We start from the raw sequence: 26,906 nt of genomic DNA, 5'->3' as shown, positions 1-26,906 counted from the left end.
AGAGGATGACATTTAATTTTTTCATAAGGGAACTTCCCGAAGCAGCAGCAGCTCTCGGGTTTGCAGAGTGCAGGACTTTAGATGCTTCGTTAGACCTGTTGGAGAATAAGTAGATGACAAATAGGGGAGATGCTTTAAAAAAGATGAGAAAAGTTTAAAGAAGACAGGGAAAATGTAGAGTGGTGCATCAGTTTTGCACTTGTAAGGTCTGTGTCCACAAGGGGGTGGCTGGACTACATCAAAGCAATCCCTCGCTGGGGTGGTCCTCTGCCCCTAACCCTGTGATCTTTTAAGATTTCTGTCTTCTATCATAAAAAATATCTAAATCTTAAAAATATTCTTGTTTATATAATTTTCTGGGTAACGTGGTCTGCCTTAAAACGAGGACGCAGTATGCAGTAATAATAATATGGCCTATAAATGGTTTGAGCGCAGTTCTTGGTGTGCACTTGGAGCAGCCAAAGGAAAGACTTTCCGCAGCTGACGTCAGGCATACCTCACTAAACAGTGCGGCCCACTAGCGGTGAACAGGGAGCTGCTTCGGAGGATATGTGGAGCAATCGTGGAAGAGGACTCCAGTCCGACCTTGTCTGGCGCACAGTCCCGCGTCTGGTTCGTGCGTAAGGCTGCTAAAACAGTTGGCCGCCTTTAAAACCCCTTCAGGCGTGAACAACTTTGGCTTTCATTCATATTTTTTTTTTAATCGCAACACATCCACGTCTGGGTGATGTGCACAGAAATAGAACAACACTACTCCCAACCTCTTCCGCATATTGGATTTCTATGCAAAGAGAAGGTCGCCAGTGTCCCTCCAAGGATTCGGGAAATGAAGACTGCTGCTGACACGGAACCAGCCTGTTTTGACTTCTAGTGCGTGTTTCTGTGCAGTTTTCTTCAAGGGATTTTCCCCGAGTTCACGAGTAAAGTATCTCCTCTCTGTGTGGGATAATTCGCTGCATTATCTATTTGAATACAGCCCCAGCTTTTTGGACGAGCCTGTGCAGAGCATTGTACGGTGCACACATTTGGTCAAAATGCATTTTATTTAGGATAACCACTGGATATACAAAGTGCCAAATTTGAGCCGGAATGGCGAACGAGTATAATCGCAATATTGTGGAAAAGTATATCTGCCATAAACTCTCCAAGCGGGGATACGTGTGGGGATTTCGCGTTGTCCAAGAAGAAGATGCTGCTAATAACGGATCGATAACTGACCCTCCACCGACTTTGGTCCACCGGTGCCGAGAAGCCAGCACCGGGCCTGACGGCGAGAGCAACACCCACCTCTGCAGACGGCTCCCACAGTCCGACCCACACGCAGGCATCCACAGAGTCCTGCGCGAGGCTGGAGATGAACTTGAAAGACTGTACCAGCCGGACTTCACGGAGATGTCGCGGCAGCTGCATCTCACCTCCGCCACGGCGCAGAGGAGGTTCGCCGAGGTGATAGACGAACTGTTCCGGGACGGAGTGAACTGGGGCCGGATTATTGCTTTCTTCGAGTTTGGGGGCACGGTGTGCGTGGAGTGCGCTTCCAACGAGGGGATGTCATCCCAGGTGGACAACATCGCAGACTGGATGACGGAGTATTTAAATGGACCTCTTAACAGCTGGATACAAGATAACGGGGGATGGGTATGTCTGATTCCGTGTAGTTGAGCGCTTTGCAGCAGTGTGCCAAGGGTTCGCAAAAGTCCTCTTTTAACTGTGATTAAAAGGAATTTCAGTGAGTGAGTTCGGTCAGTGTAGGCCTACACGTTTGATTGAGCTGAAAAGTGCATTTTGATCTGGCTTAACGGGGCTCAATATCGAAACCACATGTGTAGCTGATCATTAAAAAAAGAAAAGTCCCTTTTAAGATGATCTCGTGACGCACGACAGGCAACGAGCGAGATGAACGGCTTTACTTTACTTGCTCTAACTGGCTGATCTCGTTGACTGTTAAACTTACTCGACCAATCAAACAGCGGTTTCTCTATCACACCTCCCGACGCCTCTCTATAAAAAACCCGCCCTGTCAACTGTAGGAGCAGAGGCAGACGCGCAGCTGTCATTGGAGCACAGGGGTTATTATCTAAGGGGAAGTAAAAGCTTAGTTATAAAAAGAAACAGGATTCTGCGTGTGGTGTTGGAGAGAGAGGCCATTTCACCATCCACCTGTATCTGAATCTTCATGCACGAAAGTGCTTCAGTCCCGCTGTCACGTGATGCATTGCAGGCCCTCATTCTTGCAGAAGGGAGGAGGTCAGACACATGTCAGCAAAGAGCAAACTATTGAATTAATGTGTTTAGGCCTCTGGGCATAACTGGACAGGGTTCAGCTTATCAGAGGCCTTTTTTTGGCACAACACACACCTGGCTGAATGCATGCCCACACTGAATCTGAAACAAGCATGCATTGTCATATTCATTTTTCAGGTTTTTGTTACAGCTGCAAACTCTCCTGCAAGAAAAAAGGGGGGTTGCTGTGCACCTCAGTAGTCACCAAAACTGACTTGCAATGAATTAACCTTTAATTAGCCGAGGTGCTCTTAATGAGAGCATAACGTTTGCACTGCCTGGTTATCTTAGCTGGAAGGTATCATAAAAACGGGGCGTGTGTTGAGTGGGCTTATCAATGATTCATATCGAATGTTTCATCTCAAAGGATAGGACCGTTTAACATTCCCCTTGAGTCTGCCTTGCCCCTGGAGGTGGCAGGTTGTGCCACATATCAAAGGGAGGCAACAGAGGGAGGGCCCTCCAAGAACACAGAGTGCTAATCTGCAGCCACTGTGTTTAACATGCCGTCCTCTGTTTGCATCTTGGTTGGGACTCTTTTGTCTGCCTTTTTCAGACCTGTGCCTTGAAGCTGGCGCAGACTGGGGCCGCAGAGATGCCTGCTCGGGGTCTCTGGAGCCCACTGTAGAATAATGTAGGTCATCATAGTTTGGGTTTTACAGCTGGGTGGAGATGACTGTATCTGTGCATCCACTGGAGAGAGACAGACAGAGAGAGAGAGAGAGAGAGCAAGAGCACAGTTCTTTAATCCAAAGGATTATTTAGGATTATTTGAAAGCATATGTCTGCAGTATGGGGAATGAATAACCTCATCCAATTAGTTTTAAGCTCAAAGTAGGCTCTAAAACAGTTTAATCCTGAATATGTTAGTGTTAGCTCAGTTTCTGTTGTAGCTTCCGCATATGCAGCCATGCACCGGTGTTGATTTATATTCATCTGAACGGGTGTCAGGTAGGGAATTTCCTGAGGTGTGTGCTTCAGTTATTGCATGACCTTTAATAACTGACGTTGCAAACACAGCGTTGTCTGTACTCTGGATTGGGTTTGTGAAAACTGGCTTTGCAGATGTTGAAATGTAATAAAAGTCAACTGTGTTTTCAGTCTGTGAAACAAAGCTGGGGGTTTTTTGCTATGTTTTGTCTCCTCTGGAGCCGAAACGACGGCCTGTTTTACACTGACGTGTTTGTGTTTTTGTATGTTTTTGAGAATGTCTGCTAAACATTGGGTTGATTTTGTTCTGGCCTCTTCCTGAATTATGAATTCACAGAGGATATACAGAGACTGTTAATCAGATATCTCTCAACAGGGATCTCAAGGGCATAGAGGGGATTTTTAGAGATGTTTTAGTTCATGAAAACCTGTCCAGAGGGTCAGGGTTAGCAAAATTGATTTAAACATTTTTTTTTCATTATTCTTAGTTTTTTAGTCGTGCAAGTTCTTAATTTTCTTTTAATAAAATGAAAAAAAAAAGCTTTTTTACAAGAGGTGAAATTTCGGGTAGGAGGAGTCTATGAAGTACAAAAAAAAGGGGGGAAAAAGGATGTGACCTCAGTTTTCTCATTTGTAGCTGCAGAGCTCAGTGGGGACTAAACAATGGATGCCACTGTTTGCAAATGATCTGGTATCCATTATGTTTTATTGTGAAAGCTTTGCATTGCTACAATGAGACACATGTGCTACATTTCTGCATTAACCTCACCTGGGTCACCTGTTTTCCAAGGAACATACTCTGTTCATCCGGCACGTGCCGGGTGGCTGTAGCAGAGGAATGAGGATAAAACAGGTTTCACGAATGAGTCGTTTCTCATGAGCTCACTGTCGTTTGTTATAGGGTTCAACCTGATAATTCTAAATAAAACTTTTTTAAATGGCGTTTACACATCTTCCAAACAATGAAGACACTCGGTAAACACGGCTAAATGTGTGTTTAGACAGGTTGCATTTATGGTCACTTACCCTGTCCATTGTGTTATTGTGTGGAAGAGGTGAGTGCTGTGTTTTCCACCATTCTAAAAACAAAGGTGGGTGGCTAATCAGCCTATCACTGACATTTTGACATGTAAGAGTGGTGTGGAAACAGCTTTCTATCAGCCACCCTCTGTTTCCTGTTGTTTTTGAGACAATTTAAGCCCAAAATAGTGTGAACGGTACCCGCTAATCATTGTTGAGTCTAAGTGTTGCGAGTGAGTCAAATACACTTTTAGTTCAGCAAAAATCTTCCCTTTAAAAACTGACAAAGCGGTGACTGTGTTTGCAAAATCTCAGCTGAGGGGCCAAATGGCTCCCATTCAGCACAGATTGCTTCCCACACCCTGGGATGTGACACGCCGTCCTTTCATTGTCCCCAACATTCAGTTAGAAACTCGGCCTTTGTGTTGACAGAAATTGCACTCAATCAGGGAACGATTGCATTTAGGCTGCAGACTCACCCACACGTGGCGCACCTGTGTTTATTTGCAGGCGCTTGCAGTAAATACCAAGTGATTGAACAAAGTGGCAGACGGCATCCGAGTTCCGAAATTACATGCTTGACCTCAGACGCTTGACTGGCTGAGAGGGTGGCACGGAGCGAAATGCCAAATTGTGCTTCAAGAGAAAAACAGCAGTTTCATAACTGGAGGTTAACCAAGAGCAGTGTCAGATATGATGTTGAGAAATGATTTTTCTTTATCTTTGTTGTTTTTAGTCACGCTCTAAAGATGGCATTGCTTCTTGGTCTTTCTCAACAACCCTAATTTGAATTCTCCCTAAAAAAAAAAAAAAAAAAAGTGTATGTGGTGTTATGGATGAATCACATTGTTCTTGCAGTCTTCCCTGTGGCCACCAGTAGGTCAAAGTTATCTCTTACCCTTTGAAATCAGCACTATTTTCAAGGATTTGCACCAAGTCATTGTGCAGACATTCACATGTCGAAGCCAAAGAAGAATAATGATCATGGCCTCTCCTGTAGTTGCACAATGTCTTAAAATTGGGTCCACACATTCATCAGAGGGAACTGCCATCATTTTGTGCTCCCTGTATTTACTGCTAAGTTGTGGAAATATTCCTCAGATATGCTAACGTGCCTCTAAATCCTTGCTTTTGTATAACAAGTGAGAGGAAGGAGTTAAATCACCGACAAACCTTCTTTCTTTTTTTAAGCCTCAAACAGTGAGATCAGGTGTCTGTGGAATGCTGCTAACCAGGTGGTCTATTTTCTGTGTCTCCCAGGTGTGTGTGTGCGTGTGTGTGTGTGTGTGTGTTATGAAAGACAATGTGAGTGTGGGTTGGGTCCATCCTGTGGGGGATTCCCAGAGCACAGTCTGCTCTTCGATGGGTGGGACTGGCATGTTGCTATGGTATAGCAGGCATCTGGCTACGGCGCCTTGCTGAGGCTGAGTGGATGTGGGACAGCAAGGAAGTCATTAATCTCCATCTAGGTGACGTTTCAGCAGAGTAGAGACAAAAAAACCCCAGGAAAAAACCAAACAAACAAACTAAATCACAAAGGAGGCACATGCAGCCATTCACAGGAGAGCAAAAGAAATTCTCGACCAGGTCTCACTTACATCCAATTTGCGTCTCCTAGATGCAAACTCAGCTTGTTAAATGCAAGTCAATACTAATCAGGGCACCATTCAGAAACTGTTTGGGCTATGCTTCTTTTAGCTTTGAGCTCTTTTTCTAACACAAAGATGTCTATGTTGATGGTGAAAGCAGCGCTGCCTCTGAGGACACATGCTTTACAGCGTAATGAGCTCTGTAAGTCATGACTGACTTACATCCACTCTGAGCTAGTATTCCCTTCTTGTCATGCGGCGTGCTGTCACACTCAGTTACACCCTTTTTTTTCATCCGTTAATTTGTAGCTGTTTATCAGTTTTGGTCTCTCATTACTGTGTGAACGCTGCCTTCTAGTTCTGAGCAATCAGACCGAGGAATAAATGATTACTCGCGCAAATAGCATTTTAGGCTTTCTCCCTCCCACCCCGTCAATTAACACTGTCATTCTACAGCTGGAGATGCAACAAAAATGTAAATAGCAAACAAAGAAACAAACTAAATAAGAAGCTTGGAGATTTTGACAACAACTTTACCCTTGGATGTGTTTGAGCTCTGTAATGGAGACTGTACACCACAAAGGAGCTTAATGTGGCGAGAGGCAGCCAAGATTTTCCCCTGTACTGTACCCCTTTTGCTTGGGAGGCCTCGGTTGCTCACCATCTGCCACTGTGTTTACACCCATCAGCACAGCATCTGTAATCTCAGGAACATTTCCTACAGACGTGGGCTGCTGCGGGCCGCAGCTCTCTCAATCAGTCCAACAAGAACATTTTTCTTCCAGCAATCTCTTCGCTATCTGCATCTCAAAGACGTTTGAGCCAAGCATTTAGTCCCGTTTGTGGATTTAACCCCTGAGAAGCACTGAATCTCTTTTCATTTTGATTTCTATTCAGCTTCAGATTATACTCTTTTGCCCGCAGTAAGTCACGTGCACTCCATCTTCACCTTTCCAACCATGCTGGATGTCTCATTGCTGTTTATGGAAAACACTCAAACGGCATGATTGCAGGCCACAAATCCTGTTCTGTTGCACTTGCAGGGGATATAATTCGAATGCTTTGCGTCTTTCCGCAACATACCTTTACCCCAGAGACCCTCCACCCCATCCTGTGCTGTGGTTATTTCTGGGCCTTCTTGGGAGAGCTGGCAGAATGTCTGTTGGGAAACAGGGACTGTAAAGAAAAAACGGAGACAATCTGGATTTTTGGGGGGTTTTTTTGTTTTTCCTGAGTGTCCAGCTCTTTTTGTTGGATAGTCATGTCACTGGACCATGCGTTATTCATGAACATAAGCTAACATCAGTGTTTTTTCTTTATTTTGTTCTCTTTGTGTTGGACTTGTAGGATTATGCGAGTTTACAGATTGAAAGTTGAGAATTCATCCATATTACTGTTTCCTTTTGATCCCTTTTGCTCAAATAAGCAGTCACCTCAACCTTCTAAGCTCCTGTTTTATGAGGGACAAGTGCTTGAGCTAAGCGCTACCATCCCACTGAGAGCATACGCTGATAAATAATATATGGAGCAGATAAACTTGGACACTAAATGGATGTCCCGAAAGCTTTATGGGCTCCAGCTGAGAGATTATATCCTCTTTCCCCTCCTCTTTTTTCCCTCATCCTTTTCCTCCCTCTTACCCCCACCACCTGAGACATATTAACTTGCACACATACACGTGCCCAAACACACTAATACCCAGAGACCTGGCTTTCAGTGTCAGGTAACGTTCCAGATCCCTTAAAAATGCAGGGACATGTGAGAGGCCTCTAAATATAGAAGCATTACCATCACTGCTCTTGTGTGGTCCTCTAATTGTCATGTTAGGCGTAAATCCCTGCCCTGTGTGCCTCTGTGATAGCGTCACATCACGAACCCACCGCCGTCCTCCATGGAAAAAATGTCCTAATGAACCATTTGAGATGGCAGATAAAAGAGTTTTCCACCTTTCCTGTCACGGTGGGAGCCGGATAATGAGAAGCCTATTGAGACGCAAGTTGACTTTGCCACTAGGCACACCCTTGCAAGCAGCGCAGCATATCAATATAGGGCAAGGTTAAATGGTTCCTCCCATTGTCTAGCTACTGTAGATATTTTTGGGTCAAACCCCCAAAAGGCTTAAAAAGAGATTTGATGTTTTCAGTTAATTTCTAGGGCAGCGATATCCACTGTCATTTGAAGTCTAGTATGTCTCCTGCATTCTGGCTCACAAAGACAAAGCCTGTTGAACAGGTAGTGGATTGTCTTAAGTTTCCCCCAATGAATGGGAGTGAATTAATTCCAGCCTGAGAATCTAAGATCTGAACCACAGAAGTAGTTTCTGGATCTGAAAAGTGAAGCAATCCCAGGAGTTCGTCTCGTTCTTTTCGCTGCTAACTTTTAGAGGTCACCACAGCAGATCATCTGCCTCCATTGTTCACCCATTTCCTAGCATCCTCTTCTGTCACACCAACCCTCTGCATCTCCTCTTTCACTACATCCATCCCTTCTGTCTGCTTCGTTACACTTAAGCCAACAGCGAAATAGTTTCCATCGTTCCAACGGGGGCTGTCTCTTCTGGTCACAAAATAATGTTGGTTCTATTGAGGTTTTGAAGGTTTTGATTCAATTCAGTCCAAATCAAATCAGTTTTATTTATAAGCACCAAATCACAACAACAGTTGCCTCAAGGTGCTTTATAATGTAAAGTAAAAACCCTACAATAATATAGAGACAACCCCGACAGCCAGATGAACAGCCTATGAGTAAGCACTTGACGACAGTGGAAAGGAAAACCTCCCTTTTAATAGGACGTCTAGTTTAACGTCTAGCAGAACCAGGTTGAACCGGGCAGCTATCTGCCACGACCAGTTGGGGGTGTGGGGAGGAAGACAAGACAAAGACATGCTGCAGAAGATGTTTCATTTTGATGTTAACATTTTTATTTTTGGTGACAATCACAGTGACAAAGTAGGATCAAGTGAATAAGGCCCTAGTCACGCCGACCTACAGACCAGCCGTCTGGCAGCCTGAAAGGATGTGCGTGATTGCTAGAGGTTGATGGAGTTTATGGGAGAATGATTGTGAAAGTCCCTGTCACATGGACCTAGAGACTGGTCAGTGTCACCCCCCCCACCACCACCACAACCACACACGCACAGACACAGACAACCACAAAACCTCATTGGTCCCAAGCATATTGGTTCATGTTGGTTCAGTTGCCCATAGTTTGCATGAAGTGACAGATTTGTCTACAAATACTGACTAGCTACACTCCAAGTGGTAGTAAATCTGTGAAAAGTACAACACAATCCAGAAATGGAGAAGGTTTGCATCCAAAGTAAAAGTTGTGCCTAACAATCACCAGGAGGTTTTTTGTGCAACAACTTCTTTGCAACTGATCTGAGCCATCGACTACAGCAACCATAGCCAACCAACGAAAGAATACAAATTTTTCACTAGCAATCGATGATTGTCACGTCCAACATGGCGGCCAACTCTTGAATGTGACCATGTTGTCACGTGAGAAATCTCGGTACAAGTCTATAACAAAACAGCCCTCAGCTCTCTGACATCAACAAACCTTTTCCTGATGAGTTTTTGAGCTAAATCGCTAGTTTCATTTTCTATTGAATAAATTACTGAGTCAATTCAGTAAACTATGATCATTATTTGAGTCAGAAAGGAGGAATATTCACGGTATGCTCATTGTCTCATAATATTCACAACCCAGCCCAATCCACCCCTCAATCATCACATCAGGTTTCAACACACTGCCAAAAAAGACACTCAGTGCAAGGCTTCGTATCAGGACTCACCAGTGACTGACGTCACGCTCTTTTATATTGTTTATGATCTAAACACAGGTATACAAAAAAAGAAAAACATGTGACTTTTTTTTTCTAGCAACAATTACTGCTGGATTTTTCCACAGACTAATGCTGATGCTAGCAAGCTGAGTTAGGAAGTAAGTTATGTCCATTGACTGTATGGGTTATATTACCAAAGCTGAAGCACAGAGGACAGGTCGTTAGTAAAAATTACCAAGCATAAGGTCACATTACGTAAGAAAGCTGCTTTTAAAATGTCCCAAAAAGAACCAGCGCCATAAACACAGTAGAGAGGAAATTAGGCAGAAAGCCCCAAAGTATTTCTGTACCAGGCTGTAAACATGTTTACCTGCTCGAAAGTTGGGTTTTTTAACACGAGAGTCAGAAGCAACTGACTTCCCCTGTAAGGCACCCTCAAACAGCGATTCGACCTGCAGTTTATGAAATTTCACTTTAAGATTATGAGACCAATTTTTTTTTAATCAATTTTATTGATTTTGGGGCAGAAAAAACAGCAGCAAAGACTAAAGCAATAATTACCAGAGTTTCGGTGAAGCAGCAAAACAAGCTGCAAATGCAATACAAATGTGTTATTAATTGCCATTTACAAATTTAGCAGACAGAAAGCAGCATTAGCATCGGTCTTTACTCATATTTCCGGCATCTCAGGAATGTAAACTGAACACTCGTGATGCAAGGTGGATGGGAGCAAATGAAGAGTAAAGGAGCAGGTTGCAAACCCAAAACAGTGAGCTTAAATGTTCCATAGTGGCAAAGGTAACTGCAAAGTTAGACAGTAAAATCTTTCAAATCCCACGCAGCCATTTAATCTGCTATTGATACAAAAACATGGAAAAGTGTAAGTTTAAAACAAAAGCGAAACTATCTCCATGGCTAGCTGCTAATTTGTGGTTCAGGGTAAATTGACCCTTTAAGGTTTAAAGCATTGATATCCACACACGTACAGGCAAAGATAGAAGCGGATGTGCTAGTGGAAATCAATTATTTGCTGTCAACAAAATGGCTGTGTACACACTCACGGGCATATACATACACACATACGCTGTGGCACATCAGTGTGTACACAAAGAAGCGGATGTGGTAGTGTGAATCAATAATGCTGTGTTGTCACAGGGTGACATGTGAGCCATGGCAGGGAGCAGATGGCCTCGGGGTGCCTAGCTTCCTGTTAGCCATGCCATACAGCCTCAGCGCGCACAAGCTCGTGCACGCTCACACAGACACCGCAACCATCTCCACTGGGATTTCCCCCGGTGCAGCTAGCTACACCACTGGCCATTACCAAACAGCATGCCATTATTGACTCTTCTCTGAACTGTTGAGTACTCGCTCTTCCAAAAATGACAACAGCCAGATAATGGTAAATAGATTTCTCTGCCTCGTCTGTGGAGGTCTGGAGTAAATAATTCTGTGCACTCCGTCTCTAAACATGATTTTTGGCATGAGAGCAAGTATCCCACAGGAAATCTGATCTGTTTCAGTCGACATCGAGTGAGGTCAGCCGATGCTTGGAAATCTATTTGACTATGGGGTATAGATTCAGCATTTCCAGTGGTTTGCAAAGGTTCTCTGAGCAGAGGCTCAATTAACACAGCAGACCAGCAGCTGTGAATGTCAGATTGTATGTGCATGTGATTTATCAAAATGCATCCTGAAGGAGAGTGTCTCTGTGGAAAGACCTGGGTGAGATCTTTTAGCACATTTTTTTTTATTTGCTGACTCCTTTCAGCTGGTGTGCGAGCTCTCCCTATTGGCACAGCTCATACAGCACCACCCTGCTGCAATCGCCTTTGATGGCGACTGATTAGGTTTGAAGTGCAGAGAAAACTTTAAACCCATGACGCTTAGAAGATAAAAAGCTTTGCCAAGGGAGCATTGTTCTGGCTTCTACATATTGTTTCAGAGTCTCCATCCTAAATTCTCTTGACATCTTCTCAAACCTACAACCACCTTCTGTCAGGATGCTGCAGCTGGCGCAGAATATTACAGCTGCGTGCTACTTCTGACACGGATATCTCGCCGGTATGGGGCAAACCCACTATTGCCAAGGTGTTGTGTTACAGCAATTTCACAGAATCTACTCTGCCTCTACGTTTAATTGGTTGTTGGGCTGTCATTACATCTTCAAATACTGACAGATACTTCAAAGAAAACATGGAGAACTGAATATCGTAGAAGTGACAGTGATTCCTTTTCTTCCTAGGGATTTTATTTCATGTTTTTTGCTATTTTTTTTGACAATACAGTGACGATTTATGTCTGCGTATGTTAGGATGCACTCATTTGATGACTTATGCCAAAGCAAACTTTTATGGTGCCAAGATTTAGTGGTGACAGGCTTCATTTTGCTTTTATAGTAAGGTTTTAACTCCCGTCTAGACGAGGTTCACGTCGGAAAATCTAACCACTAGAAGTTTAATCAACTCTGCAAATTGACTTGTAAACTGCCTAATTTATTGCTCACATTTGAAGTCAGTTGGCGGTTGGACTGATGCACGAAGAAATAAGTACAGATATGTTTCTTTTTTTGGTTCTTTTTTTAATCAGCTGAATTTTAGCAGCCACTATTTGATCAGCCAACTCATTTTCTGATACCACCAAACCCATCGCGGCTGGCGCTCAGACCCCCTGATCGCCAATGTTTTCCAGGTTTGAATTATAATGAGTCCACATTCCTGCACTTCATGGAGGACAGGAGATTAAAAAATATTCCTGGATAAAAAAAATGTAAAAAGCCTGGACTTCAGAAGGTGTCTTTGATCAGAAGGTGAGGCTAACAGGGTTCTGAAGGAGGAGGAGGAGGATGAGGACAGATGGAAGGGCATGAAATAAGAGGAGGCTTATAAAGCTATAAAAAAAGCAATCCTATCTCTTACGGCCTCATCTGCCGCAGCCAGGTTGAGACGGAGAGGGTAATATCTGGAAAACGAGTAAAGATGGCAGAAGATTAACATCTGGCCACCGCGGTTTAAAGCCCAAAGAATAATGACGCTAATAGAATTCAAGCTGTTAAGTACAAAGAAGGAGATTTAGGAGACTAAGGTCAATCCAAAGTTACAGAGCACACTTGGATGAAGTTGCTTGTTAAAGTCATCTGACTCAACAATCATCTGATACTCAGCTGATCCATCTGCTGACTTTAAAGCAGAGGAATTTACTCGTGAAACATCCACATGGGCTTCACATATCCCGAAACCTAAAAATACATACTGTACATGTGGAAAAATGCTGGACCTATAGTGTATGTTTGCTTTTGTTTTTCTCCCGCATTATTTAAAGCCCGGCTTTGGTGCAGTATCTTATCCTTGCAGTGCAGTTTCAAGGCAAGCCAGCTCACAATAGGCAGGCACCGAACCCCATTAATGACATTTTCCATGGATTAGTCCAGGGAGAAACAGAAACTCTCCTCCATTATGAAATTGACATGTGCCTCATTAGTTTTCTGTGCATTTTCACTCCAGACTTTCACTGTCACAATAGGCAACTTATTATCAGGTAGGCTGTGCTTGTTTCCCTTTGGTCTTTACGTACAGACAGGGAAGGTCACACAGCTCTGAATGAGCCAAGCTGCTCAAGATAGTTCAAACAATGCGTCTTTTAAAAGCACGCCCTAGCTCTCTGCAAGGTCTTTGTGAGTCATGCTGAGTTCAGAGCAATGAAAGGTAAAAGGAGAAAGAAAAAAGAACAGAAGTAATGTCCACCTCTGCTCTTTGCCTGCTTGATTGGGCTTTCGTTGCATAATTATTTTCTGAGAAGGATTTAGCCGAAGCTTTTTCATTACATAATTCAAAGGCTTTGCTGTAGCCGTGTTTCTCGCAGCTGACTTGGTTCAACTCGAGGCTCATTCCTTCTCATATCGAGCCTCTCGGGCAAACGCACACACACACAAGCGAGGTTGTTTGTTTCCACACATCAATGCATTCCACTCATTCCTCTCCCCCAGCCTGGATGAAAATCAGCTGGTTGCCTGAGAGAGGTCAATGAACTTTCCCCCAGTGTTCCCGCACTGAGAAGAAAGAGAGTGGAATTCTTTCTTTCACTTATTGTTTTTAGAGCTGACGCTCAAACATGATACAGCCTCTGCTCTCAGATTCTCTGAGTGGAAGTGAAATTGCGTAAGAATAATCACTGCTTTCCTTTCACCCCCCCCCTTTCAAATTTTAAAATGACCTCATCGTCCATGTTTAGAGAAGTTTTGTCATGCATCTCTGAGCTTTAACTCTCAGCCTGTGGGAAACATGCTTTCCTTCCCTTATCAGGTTTTGCTTTGTCTCCCCACATGATTTTTCTTCTTTCTTTTTTTTTTAATCCCCTCTTCTTGGAGTAACACTGTAAAGTGAACATCCTGCTTTTAAAACCACACGGAAAGGAAAATGAAATAAAAGGAAAATGTGTTTACCTCAACAAGGCACATTTCACATTTTCTGTGTTTTTTTTTGTTCTGTTCTAATTCGATTGAGGAGAGCCGGAGACGGGTTCTGAGAGGCAGTGTCACATTTCTGCGCACCAATCAGGGCCTTGCAGTACTTTAATCAAAATGCAGCAAGAGCTGAATTGTTTGTTTATGAACTCTTTATTTTTATTGTTAAAGAGAAAGGAATCCGCAGTATTTTTCCGCAGGCTTTAAGTCTAAGAAGTGACAGCATACTTTATGTAGCTGTGCTTTCCACCACAGTGAATACCTTCTCTGTGACTTTGTGGAAAGTTTTCAGTGCTTTTTCAGCTCCATTCTCTTCCACTTCAAAGCCGTTTCCTGAGGGAGCCGTACCTCAAACGGATGATTGTTTTCTCTGACATTATCGGACATCTGAGATGCTCAATCTGCTGCTCTCTGTTCTCCTCACAGCATGCCCTGTCCCAGACTCTGGCCTCTCTCATTTACATGGCCAACACGGGGAACCCAGCTACACCTGAAACCTGGCCCAGTGTACTCTAATCACGTAAACCGCTCCGGTATCTTGTTGCCAAAACTGACAAGCTTTCATTTAGGGGCCGACTTTACAAGATGTCTCCTGTATGAAAGAGGAGACCACGGGAGGCCCTGGGTGTCTAGCTTTGATCTTCTAATACTTTCTCCTTCGCTGACACGTTTAATTCTCTATTAGATGATGTTACACTTGACTTGTTTACCCGTGCTTCCTAAATTACAACTTGGTGTTTCATCAAAGGAAAAATAACATCACATTCCCTCTAAAACTTGCCTTTTTATGGTCTGCCTCCTCTTATACTAGGGGCTAAGATTTAGGAGTCGCTTAATGGTTCAAAACAAATACAAATCTCTTAGTTACAGTCTCTAACCAACTGTGGCTCTCCCCTGCTGCTCCCCCTCCCTTTCTCCACGGTATTAGTATGACTACATGTTTGGCTTGCCTCGAGTCTTTCCTAGTTACCCGAACAGACTCTGTGATTTAGCCATGCTTGGCTCTACCACAGAGAAGTCATAGTCTCACACTAGACAGTGATGTCATTCCTGCAGCGTCTAAGCACAAAAAGTGACTTAATGCTAACTACGCCATAGAGGTCCTTTACACCGCCTATCACTGCTGTCTGAAAAGCCCCTTTCTGAACATCGGGATTATGTAATTCTGTTACATCAGGGGCTTGACACAAAGAAGCTGCACACACAAGACCACAGTGACTGAAAGCAGAGCACATCATTTCAGATGGCTCCATTTTTTGGGGGAGGCGGGGGGGTCAAGTTCAGAACAATTAGTCACCACACGCGTCTCACGTGAAGTTTGAAGCCCTGCTGCAGATGGTGTTCCCGCACGTCCCGCTCATTACTCCATATACAGTAGTCATTTTTAGCTGGGATTAGTCAGCCACTATTTTTGGAGTGGCTTTCTAAGAGGGTGGTTGTGTGCTCTCAAGGTCTAAAGGGGTCGGCGGATCTGACTTTTAAGGCTTGAAGCGGCGCGCTGCCCTCGTCACAGGAAATGGGCCTCTCCCATGGACTTGACGGGAAGCAATAGGCCACCTGGGAATCTGTTGCTTCCCACGGTCTCTATCAGGACTTCCTATCTGAACTAATCAGTGATAGTTCAACAGTTGAAATTGGAACTGCAGGGGCTCTCATGCAGGTGGAAGGAGGCAAATACAAAGCTGACTCAAAGCCGATAGAGTCATTTGAATGGTGGAAAGCTTTGCCTCTCTGTCTAATCATTAACCTATACTTGCCTTGCCTATTGTTCCATTGAGGCCTTCTGCATGTTTTAAATGCCACTTTCACTTACAAAGTGGCTCTTTATGCAAGTCCACTTTAACAGTCCTGTGAGTGCAACATTTGAACAACATGACCCGGGATGGAAAGACTCACATGGTGTAAAAAAGAAAAGCACCACAGTTTATTGGCCTGCGTGCTGCTTACATGGATTTGGAACTGTGTCGCTGGGTGTGCTATGCACAGCTTCCTTGACAAGAACGCAGAGCGCTTAGACTCCCAAGTGGCAGACATCCTGCCTTTACTAAAAAGCCACTCCAGCCAGGTTTAATGCACTTCAAGCACACCCACACACGTGGACGATGACTCAGCTGCCCCTTTTCATCCTCTGCGCTCTCGCTCGTCATCTGTGGCCTTTTAAATGGAGCGAGGAGCAGAGATGAGACTTGTTTTATTAGATTGGGAAGCCCTGGACTAGGGGCTCGGATGAAGCCTCTCGTTATTTATAGCTGCACAGCAGTTGCGTTCTTTCTATCTGGCAGGGCTTTGTCACTTCCTCCTCCGTGGTAGGCCGGATGCGCTCAGTGCAGACATCCTCAGACAAGGCAGACATCCTCATTTAGCTGTATTGTATCTATTTGAGGGCTCCTTTGTGCCTAGGTTTGGGATGCTATGAAGGATTTTGAATCAAGTGTTCAAGGTCAAACCACAAGATTGGCTCATTTTAAAGAATGAAAAAAAAAAACTCTATTGACTGAGCTGCAGAGGTTTATTGTGAGGGGGGGGAAGGATTGTCTCTCTGTGGCTTTCCCTTACCTTTGATGTCTCTTTGCTTTACATGTAAAAGTGATTGATTGTGTATAATACACTTTGAGCTTAGGTGTAGTCTGCTGATAAACCCTGGGTGCAGGGGGAAAGCTAGTGCAGTCTGCTCCTATGCACTTGCCTTCAGTCTTCTGAGACTGCAAGGTTACCCTGTCCTTCATTTCATGTTGGATCAAAGCTGTTCAGCAAAAAAAAATCAATAGTCTCAACAAGAATCAAGGAGCACATAACTGATCAGTCAAGGCCGTGTAATGTTTGTCAATTCAAAATCTGTGTATATTTCCCCAAAATCCTCTGAATACATTTTTCCCCCTGTACAAATTGGAATTGCTTTACCCCAGTTTTGCACCTCCTCCTTCTCTTCATTGATGGGATTAAAAAAAAACAAGTTTATTGAAGCATTACATATCTTCAGAGAAACCAAAGTCTCCTGTGTAAAGTTACGGTTCTCATTTATCTCGTAAGTTTAGACAATGAATAATGGAGACAATAAAAAAAAAACAAAAAAAAAACAGTGTCACGAGGAGTGTGGGTGATTTACTGCCGATCACATTTCATGTTCCAGTGGAGAAGGCTGACTCCCACGGGAGCGGGAGCTGTTTTGTAAACACACAAATGCTGCAGCCGCTGTTGCTGATGCAAATTTGAATATTTATGAGCCTTTGGGGTAGCATCCGACGTCAAAATTGTTTCTCTTTTTACGCTTGACTCGAACGTAATGACTGCGGAAGGTATGAAACCTGAGTTTGCAGTGAAGCTCAAGCGGGGGGCATATTAAAAAAGGTTTCCAATTTCTCTTGCACCGCGTCATGATCCTGCTCTGTCGGGCCAATATTATTCTGTATTCTATGGCTTCCATATTGGCTGGCCATTTCAAAGGATGGCAATTCATTTGTAAAAGCGTGTGGAAAGTCAATAACGCCCTTCACTTTCAAAGTTTACTCAAGCTTCTTCCACAAGCTTCGGGGAGTCTTTCTCACCAAAATAATATTTTTATTAGTTTAAGGTGAGGTTAGTGGTGCTGCTTGCACAAACTGAATAAAGCTTCTTCTTTTTTACTGCCTTCATTGCTTAATTAACTGTCCTTGGGTCTATAATTGTCCCTTACAATATAAAACGTCTTGATTTGGTGCCAATAAATAAAACTGAATTAAAGAGTATTTAATTCAATTGTGCACTCCTAATCCCAAGCCAAGAAAAATGGGCAGGGTTGCATCAGGAATGGCATCGCACATAAATAGTCAGCCAAATCAAAACACGCGGATCATTAAAAAAATAAGTAAAATAAAATAGATGTAGCCACTGTGTCATAATCAGCCTGCTTGAGGTTTTGTTTTAAAGCCTCAAATTGAGCATTTTGGCCATTGTCTTCTTGTTTTTTTATACCTAGTATGACAGATGAGGCATCTATCTGACTGAGGAATTGAAGAAGTTCAACTCAGATGCGTAATTGGCTTTTTAAAAATTAGTATTTTTACTAAATACAGGGCCAAAATTAACAAAAGTAACATTATAATGTGTTAAATAAGACTTCACACTGGTGACTGAGACCATAAACTCATCATGTAACTGTTCACTGACATCATAAATCAAGTCAGAAATAGGTCATTTTCTCATAAACTTTAACATAATCTGGATGTTTTAGAGTCGCCCCCTGGTGCCCACCTGAAAGAATGCAGGTTTAAAGCAAACACCTCACTGGCTTTAATTTTTCAGACTCAAAAGACGTCGAACATCAGTCTCTTACGTACAGATGTGGCAGTCCGCAATGGAAGATGTTCAGTCTGACTTCAAAATGATGGTTATTATTAATGATATGCAAAGCTAGCCGGCGGTAAATGACCGTTAGTGACAGTTTGTTAATTTTATAGACTGCTGCCAAACCAAAGCAATTTTTTTGTTGAGCGACTCATCAGTTATCTTTTGTCACTGCATACATATGTTCCTTGTTTCAAAGAAGCAAGTGTTATTGTTACTCGGGTTGATCCACTAAATACTTGCGCATTGATTGGGCCAGATTTGTACAGCTCGACATCCCACTTTGTCACGCTGGGCTGCGAGGCTGTGGTTTCCATGTATTGCAGTATTGTCACAGGGCAGTGAAGGGCTCAGTGTCCTCAGCTCCAAGCTGTTTGCTGCTGCTGACACAGGGGATTCAACGGGTAATGAGTGCTGCAACAAACTCCTCCGTCATCTGATTTTTGGTCAATGGATGCCACTCTGGAGAATTGATCGAAGCTGACCTTGCTCCAGGACAAGCGCTTGCAGTACTGTCACTGTCATCCTGTCTGACCTGTTTATTTTTATTTTTTTCTTATGTTTTGAATCTGTATAAGCGCTCGCACTCATGAAATAATAATGCACCCACATGAAAGAGAGAGCGATGTAAGTGTATATTTTGATCAAAACAGATCTATTACAAGAAAATTAATGCCTTCCTTGCATTTTTTTCTATCTCCCATATCCCCCACCCCAGAAATGGGAGTTTTGTTTGACTTTAATTAGCAGTGGAGAAGTCTGCAAAAAGCTCATTAAAAAAATCAAAGAAGGGCAACAGGAGCAGCATATGTAATTTTATAAGTACGCTACTATGTGAACGCTTAGGAAATAAACAGAGCGTGGGGAGAAGCTCGGTTCAGAGGTGAATATAGCAGTGAAGCCACAACGGGCACTTTAATTACAAGTTGAACTTTAACCTACATCCCTTTCTCTCAGTCTCAGTCTGCCCGCAATTACCCAGAGAAGCTTCCCAAAACAGAGACAGTTGTCTAATCATTTTTCTGTTTTGGCAAAGTGCTGCTTGCGGTTTTAACGGAGCTAGTCAAGCGCACAAGATCACTCATTATCTTCCACAGAAGCTGCGGGATCGTTCCCAAAAGTTTGTGTCTGTGTGTGGGGTGTGATACCCAAAGGATCTGGCAAATGTTTGGTATTTCCTGTTGCCCATAAGATAACGTAAGGCCATCCGAAGAAGACAGCTGTGTAAAATCTCTTTGTGTCCATGAGAAAGACACTGAGCAAAACCCAGAGGTGTAAATCATGTGAAAAACAAATCAGAGGTCGAGGATAGACTCTCTCCCGCTGGTGGGAAAAGCAAATTGTGTGTGAAGCTTCCAGCCTGGGTAACCGTGACACTCATGCAGTCAGTCGCCACCCCTCTGCTGCATATGGGAGACTCGAGTCCTCACTGCTCAGTCAAACTCTTTTGCTCTGTATGTAATTCTCAACAGGATTCATTGTTTGCAGTAAAAATGAAGAAAGGGTGTGTGTAAACCTGGCTAGGCATTTTCCCATTGACTCCTGGGTCTCTGTAGGCTGGGGGTGACCTTTTAAAAGCCACTGATCCAAAAAATGAATACTGTAGAGAACTGCAGCCTGGACTTTTATTTCCCAGATGCACACCTGCTGCTGATGGCAGATGGCTTTGCTGCGGGGCAAATATGAGCTTTTGGGGATTATGAAGTCTTTTGTTGGCCGTGTTTTTTTGTGCTCTCTTGTCCCTGTCAACTTCCTGTGTCCTCTTTCCCACCTGCTTATCATTATTTTTCTGTAAAGACTCCGATTTTCAGAATGACAGTCAACACAACAACAGAAATGGGGCCAAAATACAAAGTGCCAAGGTTTGTTTTTCCACACTGCTCACATGTTTGTGGCTGCGCTGTTCGCTAATGCGGGGATGAAAAAGTTCCAGGAGCTGAAGTGGAGCATGCCTCAGTCTCATGATATCCACCTGACACCCCCACCCCCCTCCTGCTTTCCAGCTCTCCCCTGAGTCAACCTGGAGTTATTACCACCCGTGCCCTTGTGGGATTCTTTTAAACATCCATCACAGCTCATATGAACCTCTTACTATAATTGCCAGCTTTTGTTTCAGACTTAAATAGATGATAATCTATGGCGACTGTCTGGGACATAGCAAGGACACACATCATGAGTTTGCCATTTTGTTGAGCCTTGCTGGTGGCTGGTCACATGCACGCCTTGCTGCTGGCTGGAGTTACAGTTTCAGCAAACTGTTATTTTCCAGGCGTAGGTGAGGAAAAACACACGATGGTGTTTTTGCCAATCAGCACATTTCCTTCGGCTTAGAGGTGTGACTGAAGCGCTTGCTCGCTTATTAATACCTGTATCCTGGAGAGGGAGACGGGTGTCATCGTTCAAAAGCAGAGACTGTTCAGAGCGCTCCAAAATAAAAATGCTCCCTGACATTTTGCTTTCCACACTACCAGCAAGGCTCCAGGGATGATAGTGGCGGTTGGTACGCTGCTTTAGCCCAGACTGAAATATCTCAAAAACATTCGCATGGACTGCCATGAAATTTAGGACGGACACTCATGATGCCCAGAGGATAAATGTGTCAACACTTACTGGATAGATGGACACAGAGTTTTGGATTACATAGATTACATAGACTGTATGTGAAAGATGGACATACCTCGATTTTAACACTATGACTGCCACCATCTTGTTTTGTGTGTCTGTGTGTGTTTGTGTGTTTGGAGCTGATTGTCTAATTGTATTTGGATGACAGGGTGAATAGGTGATAAGTAAGAAGTTTATTCTAGCAAGCTAGTTTAGCAAAGTGCATTCGTAGACTATTTGGGTGTGTTAGATACCTGCTGCTTAGTGACTATACAGTCAAATTAATGAATTAATTGCACAGCAAGCCAAAATAATTTTCTATTACAAAATTGACCATTTTAGCATGACAGTCTTGACCTGGTATGTGGTTACTAACTTCATTTTCCAGCTCTGCTGGTTTCTGTTTGGTGAAAACCTGGAAAACCAGCTTCAGCTCTACTTCATGTTAACAGCCTGGCGTTAGATGGTTATGGTACGGTCACACATGGGAAAACAGCAGTCGGAGAACATGGCATGACCAAAATTATTGTGACTATTTGCACTGAACTTGCAATTTTGTTGCCTTTGAAATATTTGCTTTGAAGATGGTGGGCAGATCTGTGACTACTCAGAGTCATTTGGCGTTTGGCAACTTTGAATACAACCAGTTGAAAACCAGCTGAGTCGAGTTCCCTATTGCAAAGAGACGCATCACAGATAAGCTGCGCTCAGCACCACAGACTAATCTCAGACTGATTCCTACCTGTTGGCAGTTTGTCTGGGATTATAAATAATTTGCAAACCTTCACCAGTCTGTTGAGTGAGACTACAATTGTCTGGGAACAATTTGCTTCCAACCAAGCAACCCAAGCAATCCCCTAGCAATCTAAAGTGGTCAGTTTAGGGTGCTGCACACTGAGCCTCTAGGCCACAGGTGTCAAACTCCAGTCCTTAAGGGCCGGTGTCCTCAAGCTTTTACATGTGTCCCTGCTGCAACACACCTGAATAAAATTAGTAGGGCATTAGCAACACTATAGAACTTCACTGTATGCTGAGGTGGCAATTCAGCCATTTGAATCATGTTACAGCAGCTCATGAGTAAATGAACATGGTGCAATAAAAGTACTTTTAGAAGTACATTTTTCCATTCTGATTTCACTCTAGTGTGATGCAGCCAGTAAGCATCACACCATAGCTTTGCCAGTTTGAGTGAGTATACTTTCTGAAGTTAGCATTTAGCTAATTTATAAGAGCCATACAGTTTCACTGAGCTGTTAGCATTCCCCTAGACTACTGTCTCTAGCCCGGGGGTAGTTTAAAACGCCCAGCTGCAACAAAGAGAATGCTGTGTGGTAAAAGATATTGCCGGGTGATTTACGGAGCACAGCGTGTTTTGACATCAGAGGGCCTAGAAAAAAACTGCTGATCCTTCCTCCCCTCTGTCACCAGCCCCCAGCCTCAGGAATGCCACAGGACAGGAAGGGAAGCAGGAAATGCTTTTGTCTCCTTACAGCAGTTCAGAATAGATGCCTCCTTTTTTTAGTCCTGTGTGGGCTTTTGGTTTGATAAAAAGGAAGCTGTGTATTAAAACGTGATACTAGCGAAAGAGAGTATAATGAATCTTCTACTAGATCAAGGTCAAAAAAAACATGTATTCCAATAAAAGTAACACAAAGCATAATTACTGTAGGTAAATTGACTTAAAACCAGACAGATTAAAATAGACTGGTAATAGATCCCCATGGGAACTGACACAGTAATGTTGTAGTGAATCAAACTTAACAATTCACCATTGTTCACAGATCTGATCAAATTACAGATAGAGACTTCAAGAGATGGAGGCTTCAAAGGAGCTCAGATGTACAGCTTCACAACACACCTTCTAATGTGGTCAGCCTCATAACAAAAGAAAAATATTCAATAGGAGGTGTCCCCTAGAGCTCCCTAAAATTTCCTCTATTGTCGTTTGGTTCAAGATAATCTGCTGTGTGTGCGTGTGTGTGTGTCTGTCTGTGTGTGGGAGAGCATTTAGCTTAGCACCATTACTTCCTGTCCAGCTGTTCCTGCTGTCACTGCTTATAAGCAGATGTCTGTATTTCCTCATCTAAGACATGCAGCCATGGTCTTTTCTGCACAGATGCTCCTCGTGTACGCTCACGTTTTTAACAGGCCTCCTTTAAAACTTCTCTTAGCGGCAGAAAGCAGAACCCACTGAGACACCGTGAGCAGCTTTAATATATTCATGCTTGGGCACTGGAGCGTTCATCCGCATGCTAGAGAAAGAAAAAAATGTTGCGAATGGGCCTTTTTGGGTGATTCCTGTGTTTGGGTAGTATGTGTTTCCGAGTGGGTTGTGTCATTGTGCATGAAAAGCGTAGGAGGGTGTGAGAGCCGATGAACAGTAGTGGATCTGCCTGCAGCATGAGTGTAATGACATTCTTTTCCCACCCATGTTTAGTATCAGCCAAGGGATTTACATTTTAAAGGGTCATTTCACCCAAATTAGAAAAAAAAAACATATTTACCTGTTTTTTTCCTATAAAATCTATGTTCAATACATGGAAGTGAATGAAACTTAACTTATTATTAAGACAAATGAAACCAAAACTACAGACAGGAAAATGAGATATTAAATATGGCCTGCAGTGTTTTGTATTTCTCTTGTAATCACACAAATTCCAGGAAGACGATCAAAGACAACAATGAATTATTCCTTTAAGTGATGCATGTGTAGCCAACCTTCAAGTATGCCTTATTTGTTTGTGCTCTTACCCGCAACTTTTTCTTGTCAAGAAACGATTAGATAATCCCGAATAAGCTGCAGAGCATGCTGAAGCATCCTCGGGGAAGATACTGAACCCTGAGTTAGCCCTGATGCACTCATTGGAGTGTGAATGTTAGAAAAGGCACTTAGGCAGTGCTATATGATAGAGTGAATGATGGCTGTCATAAAAACTGCTTTGAGTGCTCAATTAGAGTAGAAAAGCGCTATATAAATACCAATCCATATTGCTGCTAGCATGAAAGCTGTAGAATATTTTAAGACAGCTTCACATGCACTTCCACATATCAGTCAATCAATGTCTTTCAGGCGACTGCTAAAAATAGTCCCCGTCAAATGCAAAGTTAACCCCTGTTTGAGCAGCGTTCAGTTAAAACCTGCACTGACCGGCTGTTTGAGGCACTTGCTGAACCTTCTTTTACGGTAGAATGATTTATTTGTGACTCGTGTCTCCTTTAAGAACTATGAGATGCAAACCTTATTCAAGAACTTGAAAAGAATTCATGCGCAGGTAACCATGTTGTTCAGAAGCCTAATCAGTTGTCTCTGTCTCTCATCTCAGGATGCATTTGTGGAGCTGTACGACAGACAGAGGGACTCCGTCTTCAGCTGCTCCTGGCCCTCCATCAAGACAGTTTTCGGCTTGGCTGCGCTCGGAGCGGCCAGCCTCACCATCGGAGCATACCTTACACAAAAGTGAACAAGCCCTCTTTTCAATCAGCTCGACTTTTTTCATCTCAGCATCTTCCTCCTCTTTTTCCTGGTGCCTCTCCTTCTTTTTTCCCCCCCTCCCTGCACCTTTTTTTTAAGATGCCCCTGACCCCTCAGAGACAACCTTCAGACTCTTCTGAATCTCTTCAAAGCCTCTCCCAGAAAAAACTCCCTCTTCCCTGCCTCTTCGTGTCAAAACATTCACAAATCAAAACAACTGAAGAAACCAGAGGCGAAACCCACAGAGCAAAGGATGCATTTTAGATGGAATCGCACTAAGCTGACTACAACAGCGGAGAAACGAGGAGTGCATGTTTTCGCCTTTGCTTTTTTTCTGTTTCTTTTTGCTCGGCCTGCTTCTGTATGAGTTATAGCATGAACGTTGAGTGTTAGTTTAGACGTCGCATGTGTAGGTCCTCGGTTCGGAGGCCTTCGTGGTGGTAGTGGTGGCGGTAGGATGTAGGGATGGGGGGGTGCAAGGATGATGGTGACGATGATGCCAGGGAGAGCGAGGCCTCAGCCTCGACCCCTGCTCGTTAGGGTGAAGGACCCCATTTGAACTGTGGACTCCAGTTACCCCCATAAGCCGTCTTTCAAAGGACTTCCTCCAAACAGCAGCTGCTTAGAATGTGTAATGGAAACAGCTCGCTACAACCAGCGCAGTGTGTGTCTACTGCTTTCACCCCTCACACCGCTCCAGTGAACTCTGAGCACACACTGCTCCATTATGCTCTCCCTGGCCTGTGATGGAGGACAGGCTGCTAGAAGACTGAGCTCTTTTGCAGCGCTTTGAAAGCTCCTGTGTTGGGTTTTAATTTTTGCAGCAAACCGAATCGAATGGTTTGCATGTGGAGTGTTTTTAAAAAAAATATGCAAAAGAAGCCTGAAAGATGAACGAGAGATGTGCAGCACAGCACAAAAGAAAGAGGCAGAAGTCAAATAAACACTGTAGTAGGGTTCCTGCTGCATAAACAGTTTTAAGAGTGCATTCCTGACACACTCCTTTTCTAAAATCACTGCCCTACAAATTATAAATAATCACAGCTCGTACTATTAGCACACGACATCGTTTATTTTTTAAATTTGCTTTTTACTGTCGAATGGGCTCGCTCAGGTTTCAGACCTCGCCCCGGCTGAGGTCTCACGGTGGCTCGGTATTGCCACAGAATGAACTCTGAACCGAGGACAGTTTCTCGCAGACGACTGAGGAGATGCCAGCAGCAAAGCCAGCGAGTCCCATGTGCTGAAACCTGAGATGTCCCCTCTCTCCGGCCTGCAAATGCATCCCAAATCATTGATTGGTTCCTTTCAGCCTGTTTTTGTAATCGATGTTTGTCTTGTGTTACAGTCCGACTGAAAATTTGGAAGCACTCAAGAGCTCCAAAATACTTCGTTGTACAGCAAGTCACTTGTGGAAAACCTTTTCTTTTTTTTCTTGAAATTTCTCTATCACTAAAACTCTCCAGCTTCTTTGTCGTTGCATGGATGAAAGACACAATGTCTTAACACAATGCATATCTGCTACGCGTAACCATATTTATAACAGAACAGGCAAGAAATAACAACAAAGAGGTAGCATTTTTCTATTTATTCAGAGGTACCAGATCACAGATTTTTAACAGTTTCTTCTAAGGAATCACACTGTAAAAATGTTATTTCCTGGCTGCTATTATAACAAGAAAAAAAAGACATGTTTTAAAAAGTGATTTTTTTTTCCTGTTTTGTATTATCATCGGCTTAAGGCTGCTATACTGTTGATTTTACTCACAGCTTAAACTGCCACAATTTTTCAGTATAGTATCCTAGAGAGCTGGAAACCAAAGTTAACTTGTATTAATCTTTAATTTCAAAAGGAAAAAAAAAAATGAAGAAAAAAAATACATAATAGCTAAAAGGAGAAAACACGTCGCTTCAGTTCACTGAGAGTCTGTCCAGTGAGGTTTCGTGATCTCTCTGTGGAGGGTTTGTCTCGTGTTACTGTTCTATATTAGCCTAACTTTTGTCAGCCTTGTGCTCCAATGATAACTCAGTGCTTATCTGTAAAAAATGTTGACCTAACAGACCTAAACCTTGTCTCAGCTCTCACGTTAAAACCACCCAGTTTTCATTACAACAGCTCACAGTGTGATTTGTGATGTGTGTTTGAGCGTGTGTGTGTGTGTGTGTGTGTGTGTGTGTGTAAGAAACTGAGGGTGTTATGAGCAGGAATAGGAAGACTTTAACAGCAATATACTGTAATTTTTATACTCTGTGCATATATGAATGTAGCACTATGGTTTCCGTGCTGTTTTATGTCTATAATCGCAAAACTGTAGCACTTAAAAGAAAAAGAAAAAAAAAGAAAAGTGAATTGTGTTTCTGTTGTTTACTGCTATATCCACGATAAGCTAGTGGGATCATATTGTTCCTAATAAACCAGATTTTTCTCCAGCAGA

At 43.2% G+C, this 26,906-nt stretch overlaps 1 protein-coding gene across 1 annotated transcript; it reads left to right on the top strand.

Annotated features, from left to right (window-relative positions):
- The first annotated feature begins 461 nt into the window (after positions 1-461).
- Positions 462-26,906, top strand: LOC100710191 (BCL2 apoptosis regulator). Its single transcript, XM_003437902.5, has 2 exons — positions 462-1,638; positions 24,323-26,906. The coding sequence occupies exons 1-2, from the start codon at positions 1,090-1,092 to the stop codon at positions 24,458-24,460; spliced, it is 687 nt and encodes a 228-aa protein (XP_003437950.1). The 5' UTR covers positions 462-1,089; the 3' UTR covers positions 24,461-26,906.

The sequence above is a fragment of the Oreochromis niloticus genome, linkage group LG18, assembly GCF_001858045.2.
Source record: "Oreochromis niloticus isolate F11D_XX linkage group LG18, O_niloticus_UMD_NMBU, whole genome shotgun sequence".
Taxonomy (NCBI): domain Eukaryota; kingdom Metazoa; phylum Chordata; class Actinopteri; order Cichliformes; family Cichlidae; genus Oreochromis; species Oreochromis niloticus.
This window is presented reverse-complemented; position numbering and strand designations above follow the sequence as displayed.

Coding starts and splice junctions, on each gene's coding strand:
- LOC100710191 (XM_003437902.5), top strand. CDS start 1,090: ATGGCGAACGAGTATAATCGCAATATTGTGGAAAAGTATATCTGCCAT. Junction 1,639..24,322: donor TACAAGATAACGGGGGATGG/GTATGTCTGATT, acceptor CTCTCATCTCAG/GATGCATTTGTGGAGCTGTA.